Here is a 16,644-nt window from a genome sequence, read left to right on the forward strand (position 1 = left end):
TACTGGGCATTCTTCATCAATCCTCACTATTCATGCACTGAAATTGATCACAGGCCTATATGAAGTCATAATGTCAGAGAGTTTGCTCATCTGTGAAAGTATCTTTTTGGGAATGCTTCATGCATGGGAACTTCATTCTTCAAGACTTCTGATCTTTCAAAGACTTTTGTACAAGTTTTTGTTTCTCCCAGATTATGTCTTGTTCTAAAATGATGTTGCTTTTAAGAAATTGCTCACCCATGCCCCAAAGTTGGCCCAACTGTCTTCATTAAACATCAAAATTTGCTTATTAGAAGATTAACAAAGTGTAACTTTTAAAGTAACTTTTTCAACAAGGCCTTTGAGAGCATCAGAGTAGCAGTGTAAATCAGAGCTTGCACCTTGAGAGTTTTAAATTTGTGGTTTTTTTTTTAAACTTATGTTCTACAGTTCATCAGTGACTCTTGAAGTTTGTATTAGTTTAGGGATGCTTTGTTAGATCTTTACAGACTCACAAATCTCTTCACAAAAAAAAATCATAAAACATGCTTTTAAATGTACTAAGATCTTTTGTCATTTAGTGCTAATGCTCATGTCTTCCTTTGAATACTCTGTTAAAATTATCAACTCAGTCCCTGGCAGGACAAGAGCTCTGCATATCAAAAGGCTGGTGGGTTTATATATATATATATATATATATATATATATATATATGTATATATTTTAAAAAATCTGTTTTTAGGATTATAAGTTGTCTGCAGTTTATGATTAATTCATTGGTAACACTCCTGATACCGGTATGACTACTCCATAATAATGTATTATGCTCCCTTTAATTAACACTCGAATTCCATTATTTCATAAGTATTATAACTGTAATTATAAAACAAAAGTAATTTTGTTAATGATGTAGAATTCAAAGTACTAAAAAAAACTAACAAGTAGTTCTGAAATGTATTCCTTTACTTGTATATGTCATTGGTAATTATCAAAGAGTAGTTCGCACATAATTACAGAAATTTCAAAATTACAATATTGCATTAATAAGTGTAGTCAAAGAACTATAGATTTGAAAACTGAAAACCAAATTGAAGTGAGATAGTGGGCATCTTCCCACCAACCACATGGATCTCTAAAAACAGACATGAAGATGAAAGACAAACAAGAAAGACCGAGGCCATTTTCTTCACACAAATCAAAGTGCTATTTCAAGTTGAAACAGGACAGCGTAACTTCACATTCATGTAAGGAGAACAAGAATGAAAAATTGTAATCTATCTGTTAGCAGCATTGCCAAGAATTAATTATTTTCTCAAAAGTAAAATTTGGTTTTCAAGGAGCTGATCTGGGTGAACAAATTCACTGTTTAGTTATATGAACTCCTGCAGTTAATTGTCTGCCTTAGAGAAGAAAAAAGTGGGATCAAGGGATGCTTCCTGCTTATTTATTCCTATATATTATCCGTGCTACTCCATGCTGTATTTGGTAGGAGGAAGGTAGAAGACTAGTGCAGTCTTCTGCATTAGGCAGTTTCTTCTAGAGGGATATGGCTCAAGCAAAGACCTCATTTTTGGGCATGTGTGTATATTTTCATATATTAATATAATATATAAAATGTATATTATTTTAACATGGGGACTTGAGATGACTCTTCAGAGGTTACATTTTATACTTTCAGAATTATTAATTATTAATTATTGTGTGTGTGTATTTTTGGTCAAAATGAAGCATTGCAATTACTTTTTTTTTTTTTTAACCAACTCTGTAAATATTTGAAAAGAGCTGACACATGTTGCAGATATTTAGTTAACACTCTTGATTGGCATGAAATTTAAGAAAGGTCTAAAAACAATATCCGACCAGCATTAAGCCTTCATTTTGTGAATGTTTCAGTTGAAGCCTGTTTCAGCCAAAACATCTGTTCAGTTATCTGTGATAGATGTGTGAAGTTTTATGGTAAATGTTCTGCTCTATATTTTTAATAGCTAACACTGTACTTGAAATTATACTTTTAATATTTTAATATCATGCACAAAAGTATTATACCAAATCAGGATCAATCTGGTTACTACTGTTTATACTATTGCTGGGAAATACAAGAGATGAGAAACCAGTATGTTCTGACTAAATACAGAACAAAAAAATAGGGGGTGTTTTACCAAGATTATCATTCGAGTGGAAGGAAATGGAACAGACTAGCCAAACAAATTGCAGTGGGAGTAGAAAGAAACAGTGATATATACTAAGAAACAGCGATATCTACTATACTCTCAAACTTCTGTAAATGCGATCTCAGCCTGACCAAGAATGTTACAGCTAAAGATATTATGGAGCATTTAAACTAGCCTTGAAAACAAATACAGAATTCATGTAATTGCCAATCAGAATGTGCAGTAGTAGAGGAAAAAATATTTTAAAAGACACACTTTTATTTTATGTACTGTTTCTCATACAGGCCAAAATTATGCAGTTAGTTTTTTACTATATCTTAGTCTGCTCGTTTCTTATTGATTGCCAGTTTCTACTTGCATCTTCTAACTATTTTTGCTCATTTGCTTTTTCTCATTGCCACTTTTTCAATATAATATAATCTCTGACATCAGACCAATGTCACTATTGCATGTTGTGAAGAAAAAGCACCTTTTAATAAGTACTAATTGAACAGATTTAGTGATGTTCCCTAAAAGACCACAGTTTGCTTACTGTATTTGTATATATGTGTGTAGGTGTGTGTATAAATACATATATATATATATACATATACACTTACTGGGAAGCCCCAAAAGGGGTAAGAAATTATTTCTTTTCTTCTTTTTTTTAATCTGGGGTATTCTTTCTGATAAATTTAATGTTAATTAAGTTAATGATATTGTTTGATGCATGATTAATGAGTTAATGATATTGTTTGATGTGTGATCACCTCTGAATTTTTCTTGTATACTAACACTTACCATACAGCAATTGCAGGGTTGTGAGAACAGGGAATGCTGTAGCAGTTTCCCTGATAAGAGACCATATCCTGAGATTGTTTCTCAGTCAGGTAGTCACTGAAGTCTTTAGAAATGCACCACAGTAAGGAACTCCAAACATTGTGTAAATATAGCTTTTACTAGAGGAATGTTGTTTGTGAATACCATTAAAAGGCATACTTAAGTGTGTGTCCCTGTCAGAGCTTAAAAAATAATGGTTGGATTCTGTAGCCCTTAATGACACTAATTCAAAGGGAATTCTTTGTTTCAGAAAACAGTCTTGAACTCATGAGCACCTTGCTGTATAGAGGGTAATGCATGTAAGATTAAAGACCTTGCTGGATGTGACTACAGGTTTTAATAGGTGACCTACAGAAAACGATTTGGCTCAAGCATCGTTGGTGTTGAAGTAACACAAGAAGCAGATAGAATTCGCCCCTGCTCAAGGATGATTTTTGTTATGTAGGCTTTGGCTGTTTTGTTGTTCAACATATCTACCCATTATGGAGACACAGCCTAGCATAATATGTGGAACTCTGCCACACAGGTGCCTTTTCTGACTTTTTAACATTTTTTGTGAAATAATAAATTCTAATAATATTCAGTGTGGCAGAAATATGGGGAAAATATGTTGAAGCAAAGAAGCCAAAAAATGTTCAGTGTGATGCAATATTTGGAGAAAAAAAAAACCCCAAACCCACAAAAACAAATGAAACAAACAAAAATATCTAGACAGAGGTACCGCATCATTTTCTTTGAGTGAAATGATGCAGAGCAAGCAAAACTGCTTATGAATATGGCAAAATAAAGAGTACTTCTAATGAGGTATTAAAGGAAATTAGAATGCAGATGAAGGTATTATCAATGCTTACTAGGAAAATCTGGTTGGATTTCCTGTAAACTTCAAACTGTGTGATACCACCAGGATCGGAATGAGAAGTCTTACATTTTTGCTTTGCTATTTTATTTCTCTTAAGATAAAACCTTGGGATGAACAATATGTATGTTAACATCATACATTCTGCTGAATATAATTTTGGATAATTTTAAGTTAATGGCTGATCTGAAACTGATGTCACTAGAAGCAATTTGTTCAGCTTTCTACATAAATTTTCTTAGCTCAACACAGCCCCAAAATAAAATGTTGTCTAAATAAAATTTTGTTCAATATTATTGTGAAATTTTATAATGTTATAACTAACATATCAAGCTTTACCAAACATTACTGTAGCAACATCACTTCTGACAATCTGCTCTGAGGAAAACAACAGAAAGCTCACATATCAGTTACAACTGTTTACCAACAGTTTTTAAAAATTATTATTATTATTATTTTTAGACCTCACAGGTGAATGGCCAACAACCAAAATATGTGATGGTTAATCACATTTAAGTATTTAAGTTTTTGTTTTGTTTTATGACAAAAGAGTAAACTGTAAATCCAGAGAGGTTGCGGCAGCGTTGTTTTCAACAGAACAATTTCAGATTTACGCTGATGGAAATGAGAGCTTCATCTGGCCACGATGGATTATGTGATATACAAAGCTTAAGATAGATGAATGCAATGTAGGATTATGACTTAAAATCTCATGTTTGTGTTGTACGGGGTGCTCTACTGGTATCTACTAAGGGATTGTATTTTGGACCATAATTTTGGGATACTAGAGACTAGTGATATAGATAGGAGAGAAATCCAGTGGGATCAGGATGTACTGATGCCTGCTTTTCAAAACTGTTGATAATCCATCATGTTCTACAGGCACATTGGGAAGTGTTGGCTCATAGACATTTCTAAAAAATCTAATGCTGTCCAACTACTGTTCAGTTTTAATAGTGTTTGTTATGCCCTCTTTGGGAAGGTACTATTTCCAGCCTAGGTAGCGCAGTAGACAGAGGAGCTTTTCTTTTTCAGACCTCCAAAAATTGTGTAATGCTACACTTTTCAACCATGAGAGGAGTATTATTTGGATGCCCTTTTGCCAAGATTCTCCATTAGACTCAGCTGTAATAATTCAAGGAATCACTTTTCCTTGCTTGAAGATTTGTTCAGATCACAGTGTTGCTGCCCTCTACTCATCTTTGGAGCCTTCAAGTGTCTAACGGAATTTGTCCAACAGCCTGGTCTCTGAAATTCATCTTGTTGTGCCTTGCTGGTTTGGATTTGCTCTTCTAGGACATCCTCTGATGTAGAGTAGCTCTATTACGTCTTGGATGATTGCTGATCTGCTGGAAATACAGTCCTGTCTCTTGCACTGTGTGTTGCTTAGGACAAGAAAAACTGTTTCTGCTTGCTGTCTCACTGCAGAAATGGCACTATCCAGTTGCAGTATGTCTTTGCTCTTCCCCACACCTTGTTTTAAAACCTAAACTGAATAGCAACAGGAATGGGACTGTAAGTATAATTTAACCATAGTTACAGTGGTATTACTGGTTAAACTGCAGTCAGAGACTGCAATCTGGGATGGAATGGACTTCCTAAAGTCCTTCTTATGCTTTGAGAAAGTACAAATTTAAACATAAATCATGCTGTGATACTTGACTATGAAAATGTCGTAAGGGGAGACATATTGGTGACTTTTTCTATCACCCGCTTTCCCCATCTAACTTAATGTTTCCATATCCAGTGCAGAAAATGACTTGCATTACATTGTAATCTTCATAACACTTGTGGGCGTTGTTATATGTTAGGTTACCCAAACAGAGATTGTTGGTAGGCTCAGAAGTAGGCATAGAGCAGACATGCAGCATATGCTTTATTTTGAATGTGCTTCTATTTACTACTGTTGACAACTGAAAAAAAAAAAAGGACAATTTTCCTAATACTGTGCAAGAAGAGAGGCGTGATTTTCCTCAAGTAACCAGTGTATTTGGATGCATGACCAAAGAGCACTGTTAGCTTTCTGTTGGTTTGTTGGTGAAGACCATAGTATTTAAGGCCTTTAATTCTCTAATTCTCAACAATAAAGTATATTAAAAATCCTTTTTTTTTAAATGCTGAGTTTAACCCATGGGTGTTTTTCCCCCCTTCAATCAGTCCTTGCAATTTCCAAAATCCTTTGCAGCTTTTCCCCTTGCCAAAATTGTTCTCTCTTGTCACAATCTTGAATTGTGCCTATCTGAACAGCTCTGTTAATACAGTGGAGCTGCGTTGTCTGATAACCTAATCTTATAATTAAAGACATTAAAACATCAGAGGGAAGGCATTTGTCTCGTAATCTTTATTATTTGTTATAACCACCAGATGGTAACATAATCTGAAGACAGAGGGTCTGTAGTGGTCAGAGCACCCATGCAATAGCCTAGTAGCCCTGAGCCACTAAGTGAACAGCTGTTAATCAATTGTGGGCCAATCTGTCATTCAGGTGCCTCCTGACTAAGGTGTCTCACAAAGGCCTATACTCTTTCCAAGGATGAGTACAGTGTATTGCTGACTGTGTCTTTTTTGTTTATGTAATTAACTGATGGAGAGCTGACAGCAAGAGGTAGGGTATCAGATGCTGGGGAGAAAGAAAGGGTGAAAATTTTACCTGTTAGTTTCGTCGGCCATAATGACCGTAAGAACGACCATGTAGTTTCAGATTGAATTAATCTAAAGCAATATGCTGTATCTAGCAGTGACAATGAATTTTTTTTTGGTTATTATTAGGAAATAATAAAAACAAGAAAGGTATTTATGATACTTTAATGTTATTTTAGACTCAAGTTATTTTCAGTTGATTTTATGTGCTTAATATAATGTGTCTTTCTAGTAAACTTTAGTGAAGCTCTCTTCCAAATTCTTGTGCATATTTTTCCTTTAATCCTTGTAATATTCTTCCGTATGTTTTGTGAAGACAGAAGCATTACCCACTGCATGAAGACTTGTGTCGTTTTGTTGCCTTGAAACTTCATTCGCATTAGCTCCACCTGATGTCCTTTACCATTTCACTGTTTTTCCTTTTGATATTTTAACCTCTCTTTTCAGTAGGTTTATTTTTCCATCTTGTTTTCCTCGAATCTTCTGTAATGGGGGGTTAATTTGAATTTCATTAATCCCTCTACTAGCAACATACCTGTTACCTGCTCTAAAGATTGACTTCAAAGCTCTTGCTGCCTCATACGGAAAACTGCTTAGGATATAAATCTCTGTGAAGATTAGTGTCTCATTCCTTCAAGAGGAATAACATTCTGCTCTTTTAAATGTTAACACTTTTTTCTCAAGGACTTTGTTTATTTTACTATTGATAACCAACTTTCATATGATGTATTTTACAGATGATTGGCTTGTATTGCTAGCTAATTTGGCACTGAATGTAATGAGGCCAGCTGATTAAGTGTTTTTCCATTCACCTTGCCAAAATGCAAGAGGTGGTAGAATAGATAAACTACTATGTTTCTTTTTCCGGGGAGTCTGATTAGGGCATTTTCTTTTTCTTTCCCTGTTTTATTATTATTTTCTGGTATCCTCCAATCTCAGAAGATGTATTTAAAGTGTAATTTGCTTTGATAGCAAGGAATTTGAGTCTTTGACATCACTGAGATTTGCTGATGAAGTTAATGTAAGCAAATAAGGAAGGTTTTGCTCTACTGCTTGAAAGTCACACTTTTCATACCATAGTAGTTAATCACTATAGATAAATACATAGAAAATAACCAGGGAAATACACTAACTTAAAAATTAAAAACATATACTCAGATATCTTCAGAAAGAATTAAAAAGGAATGGCAGTCATGACATTTGCAATCTACCTTTGTATTGGTTCTGTAGTGAATAGTACAATAATGCTGAGTTCCATTCCTTTCATGTATTTGGGAGAATTAACATCTATTCTACATTGTACTTGAGTTTCTAACAGCTCATTTTCATTCTGTAGCATGCTGTTGAATGCTTCCCTCATATTCATGGGAAGCATGTCTGTATTCTTAGGCTTCCTATATCAGCTTCCACTCAGAGACCTTTTCTGTCTATAGGTGATTTGGGAAACACTTGCAAAGGATGTGCAAAGCCAAGTGTTTCATTCTGCAATGCTTTACCTAAGGAATTAAGGTTAGATAATTTCTTTTAAATCATTTGGACCAGAGTTTTCATTCCAAAGTGTTCTGTTCTTTTCTTATGAACACTAGTACGCTCTTACATGTTTATGTTTGGAGGTGGGATTAAGAGAATAAACAGGACATTAACATTGTCACTGTTGGTAGAGATGAAGAAAGCAAAAGAGAAGCTGTCAGAATGCATAAATTATTGCAGCTTTGATTAAGAACTGAGACTTAGACTTGACCATGTCTGCTTAGTGTATTGTTAAAGAGCTAAAAATAAACCAAACTATGTGAACTACATGGAGTTTAGCTTTGCTGTGCCTGAACAGACCTGTTCTAAGATTCTTCTTATTGGAGCTGTTGGTATTCACTGTTCTTTTTTTTTTTTTTTTTTTTTTTTTTTTTTTTGATACAGTTACAGTAGAATCTGCAGTCATTTGTAAGGATTACGGTAGGTGCTGGAGAGCCATATGGTAAAGATGATCTGTATCCCAAGGAAATAATAGAAAGCAAAATGTGAAATGACTGGAAGGAAAATGGGGAAGGAGGAGATCACGGTATGCATGGTATGCTTATTGTCTGTGAACTTACTGATCTACTCCACCCTTTTCTGTTTAGTATCTGAGCATGCCTTTTTAGCAGAGACAGATTCCATTATCTTCATTTAACCAGTGACAGACAGAATGTAAGCTATTTGCCTATAAGCATTAAGAAAATATGAGCAGGAACTTGCTCAGGTGGACATCTTAGCTGCTATCACCCTGACTTACTACGTCTCCACTCCTTTCTGTGGTAATCGACATACATTTAGATATGAAAGCTTTAGAAGTTGTTTTTGCATCTTAAAATGGTAAAATGGCAAAATGCTAATCCTTGTACAGATTGAAATCCAATAATTTCAACACAAAATATAGATGCTTTCCCAGTCATTATCTGAATCTGGTCATGTAGTATCATTCCATCATACAGTACTCATGCAGGGAGCCAAAAGCTCATTATTTGGCTCAGCTTTTGTAAAACATATGTGACCAAAGCCATGCGATAGTAAGAAGTAATTGATTTTTTTTTTTGCATTATCACATCATGTTATTTGCCTATATTTCAGGAGTGATATCAGAAGACTAGCCATTAATTTTGATCAATTGCATTTGTGAACATAACTGGCTCATTTGGTGACTGAATGAAATGATTTACTTTTATTGAGCCATCAGGAATTCACTGCTTGCCTTGTATAACTGGTATGACACATATCAGCAGAAGATGTCTGACTGTATTAATTGATGTCATTACATGCTTGCTCTCTGGATATGTTTGCTATTTTCTTGTCTATTTTATTATCATAGAAGAATAAAATGTTGAATGCCCAGATAGTTTGTCTTTTTAAGAAGGAAGTTTACATGTTTCAAGTTTTCAGTTTATATTTTTCCATTTCTCATATACATATATATATATATACATATATATATATAAGAAACTTCAGTATTCCCTTGGGTTGGTGGATAAAATAAAAATTAGATAGTAGTTAGTCATTTTTGTTCAAGTTGTTTCTGTCCGTGAGTGCTACTTTCTTCTTCATAATGGCATACACTGCAAAAATTATTTCTTTAGACAACTATTTTAAAATAATTATTTATCAGTTTTTTTTTTTGACATAGTATGATGTCAAAAAATATAGTGATGGGTTATTTTATCACGAGGAAATCATGAGAAAGACTTTCCAAAATGCAGCATTCAGCAATGAATTTAATAGGGGTGGAGTTGTCAGGAACAATATGCTAATATCACAAAAAAGCCTGAGACTCTACCAGTGTATAATTATTATTTAAGTTTGTCTTAACTGTGATTCAAATTCAATGACTATGGAACAGTACAATGGTGTCAATCATAATAGATGTGTCTACACAAATTGTTGAACTTTTCCATTGAAATCTGACTTTTAAAAAACTAAATTCAATGACAAATGTAAGTTTTTAGTTCCATTCTTGAAACTTAATTGAAGAATGCTTGTATGGAGTATAGATTGAAAAAAAATCAGGAGAGCAACAAATCTTTTTATCATCAGCATAACAATACTTGAAGTCATTTGAGCAATATACTTGGGCAATACTGTGATATAATAGATGTAGAACAATGCAAGGACAAGAATAAATTTCTGTGAGACATCAGCTGTAAGTGAAAAAGAACTTGATTAAGGACAGCTGAATTAAATAGCATGTGAGTGATCAGACAAAAATAACAAACCTGTGTAACATGTAGCTGTAGTGATGCATCTAGAGGGAAGTCAATAAGCAAGAGTGATTGGGAGTACTCAAAGTGGAAGATGGACAGCATTTTGTAAGAGCAAATTTTAAACTGTGTTGACAGAAACATGTCCTTTGATTATCTTAGCTGATTAATAAAATTACACTGTGTCATAAATGTCTATAGGAGACAGTAATAATTCCACACTGGCAATAAGAAAAACAAATTTTAATTTCTGGTGATGTATGCCCTCTGGGAACAAGTGAGTTGAACAGATCTTCACCAGTAATGATGGTGATAATAAAGACAAAAAGGGCATGCAAAAGGACAGCTACTGAGGGTGAAGACTTGAAAGGTAGAGCAAAGAGCCTTAAACAGAGAGGATTAGTGTGTACAGGGGTTTATGCATCTAGAGATACTAGTTTCTACTGATAACTAAATAGAAAACTAGGTCTCTCATCTATTCCCTGAGGTGACTAATACTGATTTCTTTGTTTCATTTTTGTTGCACAGAAGTATTGGGGAGATGTATTTATTTTAAATTTCTTTGATGAATTTTAAGGTTAGGAAAATATAGGAAGATCTTGTCCTGATTCACTGTCAGGGGAGGTTTCGATGCAATCCCAAGAGATTAAGACACCAACGAGGTCAAGTGCTATACAACCTTGTTAGCTTTATTCTCATAAGTGCAAATAGGACAGAGAGAAGAAGAATGGAAAAAGAAAGATAAGCAACCAAGCAGGAGAGATGCAACAAGATTATAGTTACCACCACCACCAGTCCGGCTAAGTGCCATTGGCCCCCCTTCAGTGCAGGTGCCTCAGTGCAGGTACAGGTGCCTTGTTGCAGCTGATGATCCACACCTGGGAGAAGGGGACGGTGTGGAATACGTACTCCTTTTCTGAACCCCTTTTCAAAGAGTCCTCTCACTTTCTTGAAGTTTTCTGGTACATGTTGTTTGTGTCATATGCACTGTGTGCTTTGATGTTCCTCTTCACCTGATTGGAATGTGAGCTCCTCTGGTGGGTGCTGCTGAGTCGGATCTCGAGCTGATCTTCCCAGAGACAGCATGCTGAGGCCGAGTAGATAGCTGGTATTATAGTCTTCCTAGAAGCAAGATGCCAGGGTTAAGAAGTGTAAATGGGGAGATATGATGTCCTTGTTTGGGTCTTGAGGTGGTTTTCCCAGAGACAAGATACTGGGGCATTGTTTAGGTAAATGGTGTCTCAACAATGCTGAGACAAACACAATCCATAACATTCTCTTACAGATGTGCAAAACATAGTTCTTGCAATCCTTAACTAAGTAATCAGCAGTCTGTTCTGTACATTTTGTTTACCATCCAACAAGAATCACCTGTTTCTGTTTTCCCACTTGGTTGACTTTGCATTTGTCTTTATTAAAATGATCTGTTTCCTGCCATAGAGTGATTTTTAAATGTTAGCTCTGATTCTAGAGCATCTAATATTATTTCATGAACAGTACTTTCTAACTTATTTCTGCTCTTTTATATATATATATATATGTATGTATGTATATATAAAGGTCATTTTCTTCATTTGATATCTTCTCTCAATATATCTGACTTATTTTCTTTGCAATCTGTGTAGTCATATGAGCCTGAGTTGGAAATGACCAATTAGGTCACACTGTCCTTCCTCTTACGAATGTGGAATATAGTCCCCCAGATGGAGGACACAGGTGCTATTACACTGAAGCTAGGTTTGGTTTTAGCCAAAAATCTAAGAAGAAGCCTTCTGATCTTCACTGACTGAAATATAAACTCTCGTCAGGTATTAATACATTTTCAGCAAATGATTATCAGAACATCTGCTCATGCCCAGTAAATTTTTACTTCCTTCTCTTAAAGCTGATTTCCCTTGTAGACTGATGAGAGAGACATTCAACAACTCATTCTGCTGTATAAAACAACATTGTTCCACTGCAGAAATGTTAACTGAAAGTCATGTAGTGGTCTTTGTGTTTCATGTTGCAGCTAAAAGGGAAGTAAAAGGAAGACAAATGTGCTACATAGTCTTTTTGATTTATACACACTTGAACAGATTCCTTATATTTAAACTTTAAAGTTGAAATATGCTTAAACTTCAAACACGTTTGAACTTCAAACATGTTTAAAACATAAACTTTCCTTAATTCAAAGCTTTCAACAAAAATAATAAGAAAAAAAAGAAATAAAACAAGAAAAGAACCACTTTGAGTCAGCTTCCCATGAAATTTAAGTTTGAGAATCTGAAAATATGTTTTCATGGCTATGACCTATATTTCCAGCTTTGTCGACTTGTACTACTTGGTTATTACAGTCACATTAAGCTATATGTGTGCTAATATGCTTTCTTTAGTCCTCTGCAAACGTTTGTATGTGTACCAAGAAGTTACTCCCAGGTGGGCCACCTTAATTTTGTACATAAGCCAAATGTATAACCTAGTTATGCTCCTCATCAAATTGGACTAACTGTATCAGTTTGTTTCCCAGCTTTTGTGAGTGTTCTTCCTGTGTGCTTCTCCTCTACTGTATTCCCAAACTTGTTGCTCCTTAACTCAGTAACTGATTAATTTCAGAGGTTTATGTGGCTCCAATCCCTCCATCTCATCTGATCTTAGCTCATATTGCAAGGAAAGGACAGTGGTTCCAACTTCCCAACAGAAAGATGATACTTCCCAAATGTAGAAGTGTATGTGAGGGTTTATTCTCCCTCAAAGACAGAGATCTCTTCTGATCCTTACACATGTATGGGTGGAAAAATGGAACTCGAGCAGGTGCACTGCTTCACAAAGATCATTGGTCTTAGCAGTCCTTTCCTGCCTTTAGCCCAAGACTTTGCAGTCTTTTCCTGTCACTTCCATATCTCTCTCTCGGATCTATCCTTCTGCTCCCTGTCCATCTCCCATCCAACTTTTTACCCCTTTTGTCACAGTAAGCATTCTTATGTGTAGTTTACTGTGTTTTTTAGAAAGGATGTTTTGAGTTCATTGAGGGGAAAAATGTCAGTATCAACATGTCTGCATTTCATTTTCCTTTTTCTGTCAGGGATTCTTCTTTCCAATCTTAAAAGTCCTCAGACTTCTAAGAGTGGCTCAGGTTCAACTCTGAAGAGCTCAGCTCACCTGAGGACTGGCTGTGCAGCAGCCATTTTGTGTAGACTTCTGATTCTGCACAGCTATTTTTCTAAGCATTGGGGTCATTGTCTCCTCAGAAGTTAAAGCTGATTATCGAGGTCAGCACTGCAACTTGAAATACTTCATGTGGTAAATGCTGGTTCTGATATCCTTTAATAAAGTACAAATCCAATGAAGTACTGTGAAAATATGTGGGCAGGGCAGAAAATTCGTGCCAAAGAGCAAAGTCCAGAGCAGACAAAAAGTTTGCTATTTGCTCGTTCAAATGGACGCAAAAGACCACCAATTGGGATAATGTGCAAAATATGAGAGTAGAAGCTGTAGCTCAGTTCTTTCTCATTCACATATTTCCGAAATTGGTTATAATCTGTTTTTTCGTCCTCATGGTGGACACATAGCAGGTAGTACAGGCCAATAAAGAGATCCTAGAGCACTAGAAGTGTCAGCTTTTAAAGAAAAAGTCATTTTTACTCCCAGTGGTGAGTTTATTTTTATTTTCTTCGCTCCCTTTACCATTACACCTACTGTTGCGTGATTAATTGCTGAAGTATTACTGTTCAATAATATTGAAATAAATATCTTTACTATTTTATATTTCAGAATAAAAGCCAAGGATTGAGCTTTGTGCGCATCCACGCGCCTTGGCATGTTCTTAGTCGAGAAGCAGAACTTCTTAAAATAAAAATGCCCACTAAAAAGGTAAGGCATATTCTTTCACATTATTAATTATCTTACATTAGTAATTATTTTAACATGATTTCAATCTAGTTTTACTCACTGCTGACTTTCATGTGGACGTTAATGACACTAAGGGGAAATGAAGACCATCAAAAAGGATTTCAGAGTGCTAGTACTCTAGAGTTAGATCAATGGTCTAGGAGCCCATATTGTTTTCTCCACAGTCCTACCAGTGAGGAGGAAGGATGTGAGAAGATGGAAAAGATATTCCAGGTTTACAACTGGCTGCAGTGGTGGTGTTGGCGGCGGAGTTTTGGTTTCTACAATCATGGTACTCTGTTTGAAGACTGACAACTGATGGGGAGAGATAGGATCCACCTCATAAGTAGAACACACATTTCTTTGCCAACAAGTTAGCCAACCTGGAAAAGAGGGCTTTAAACTGGGCAAGAAGGGGGAAGGAGACAGGTGCAGTGGGAGGGCAGTCCATGTAATGCAGCTGAAGTCAGGCTGCTTCCTGCAGGTGCATGAAGCCAGGGAAAAGCACACAGGACCTGATTATGCAGGATCCTCTTGCACCCTTTCTGGGAAACCTGCACACCCAATTAGTTCCATGAAATGTCTGTACACCAATGCACATAGCATGGAGAATAATCAGAAAGAATTGCAGAATTAGATCTGTGTGTGGTCACAGAGCAATGATCTCATTGTGATTACAGAGATATGTTGGGATAGCTCACATGACTGAAATGCTGTCAAGGATGGGTATATGTGCATTTTAGGAAAGACAGGCCCTGAAGGGGAGGTAAGTGGAGTTGTTCTTTATGTCAGAGCAACTGGAATGTATTGTTCTTTGCCCAGGAGTGGATGGAGAGCAATTGAAGAGTTTTTAGGTAAAGATCTTTGGGAGAGTTTATGGAAGAGATTGTTGTGGGTGTTTATTAGAGACAACCAGATGAGGAAGAAGGAGTTGATGAGGTCTTCTACAGACAACTGGAAGCAACCTCACAGTCACAGGTGCTGGATCTCATGGGGAACTCCAACCACCCCGATAGCTGTGGGAATAACAAAACAGCTACGCACAAAGAATCCAGGAGGTTCCTGCGGAGCACTGACGATAAAATTTTGACAGAGGTGGTGTAGAAGCCAACTAAGAGAGGTGTGCTGCTGTACCCGGTGCTAACAAACAAAGAAGGGCTAGTTGGAGTTGTGAAGGTTAGGAGCAGCCTTAGCTGCAGTGATCATGAGATGGTGGAGTTTGGATTGAATCTGACAAGGCATGTCAAGGTCAACCAGAAGGGCTTCTTCAAATACATCCATAGCAAAAGGAAGACTAGAGAAAATGTGAGACCACTGCTGAATTGGGTAGGTGCCCTGATTATGAAAGATACAGAGAAGGCAGAGTTACTGGATATCTTCTTTGTCTCAATTTCTACTACTAATCCTGGGAATCCCTGACCCTGGACACCAGAAAGGAAGTCTGGAGAAAGGAAGATTTGCCCTTGGTTGAGAAAGATCAGCTTAGAGATCTTCCTCTGACATAACAAACTGAACACCCACAAATCCATGGACCCTGATGGGATGCAATGAAGAGTACTGTGGGAGCTGGTGGATGTTACTGCGAAGACACTCTCCATCCTTTTTAAAAATCATAAAGAACAGGAGAGGTGCTTGAGGACAGGAGGAATGTCAATGTCACTCCAGTCTTCAAAAAGGGGAAGAAGAAGGACACAGGCAACTACAGGCCAATCAGCCTCACCACCATCCCTGGAAAGGTGATGCAACAGCTCATCCTGGATGTCATATTTAGACATACGGAGGACAGGAAGGTGTTTAGGCGAAGTTAACATGGATTCACTAAGGGGATATCACTCTTAACCACTTTGATAACTTTCCACAATGGAATGACTGGCTGGGTAGATGAAGGGAGAGCAGTGGATGTTGTCTAGTGGATGTAGCTCTATATCCAGGACTGCATTATGAAGAGCAGTAAGCCTTGATTATGCCACAGCTTGTGCCCAGATACTGGGCACAGTACCTGGAGTACTTGTGCCCAGTTCTGGACTTCTCAGTACAAGAGGGACATGGAACCACTGGAGAGAGTACAGCATAGGGCTACAGAGATGATTAGTTTCCTGGAGCATCTGTCCAGGCACCTGCAGCAAAAGCTAAGAGAGCAGGGCTTTTTTAGCCTAAAGAAGAGAAGACTTGTAAACAACCTTTGAAAACAAGTAGATTTTGGATACCTACTGTACCTCCATCCTTTCTGGCATATGATGAAGGCATAGATCCTTTTCTATAAAGCATGTGAAGTCCTTCGTCCCCCACTTTGATCACTTCACAGCTTCTTTCACTTTGTGTATTTCAGTGCATGCTCTCATTTCTACCTCCTTCTTCCCTCACAGGAATTTTCCCCTCCTGCCTCTTGCAGATACACTGAAGTATTTTTTCACTACTTCTATATGTTATTTTCATTTTTGATTTCTGCTTTCATATTTTTATGTCTGTGTAAGATCTATTCAGGACGTGGTAGTCTCTAAAGACCATCCTAATCACCGACAAATAGGTCAACATTCCTCTCTGTCTTTTGAATGATACACAAAATCACAAGGCCCTAAAGAGA

The 16,644-nt window shown here is 36.5% G+C and overlaps 1 protein-coding gene across 1 annotated transcript in view; it reads left to right on the forward strand.

The window, feature by feature from the left end:
* The window catches only part of ANO2 (anoctamin 2), a 169,200-nt gene that overhangs the window by 20,066 nt on the left and 132,490 nt on the right, over positions 1 to 16,644 (forward strand). Inside the window, exon 4 of the mRNA XM_088537398.1 lies at positions 13,944 to 14,042. Within this exon, the coding sequence (XP_088393524.1) occupies positions 13,944 to 14,042 (99 nt within the window). The remainder of the gene's footprint in view (positions 1 to 13,943; positions 14,043 to 16,644) is intronic.

This window comes from Tinamus guttatus, unplaced genomic scaffold (assembly GCF_059628265.1).
Source record: "Tinamus guttatus ecotype Peru unplaced genomic scaffold, ASM5962826v1 Tinamus_guttatus_pri_ptg000753l, whole genome shotgun sequence".
NCBI classification, from domain to species: domain Eukaryota; kingdom Metazoa; phylum Chordata; class Aves; order Tinamiformes; family Tinamidae; genus Tinamus; species Tinamus guttatus.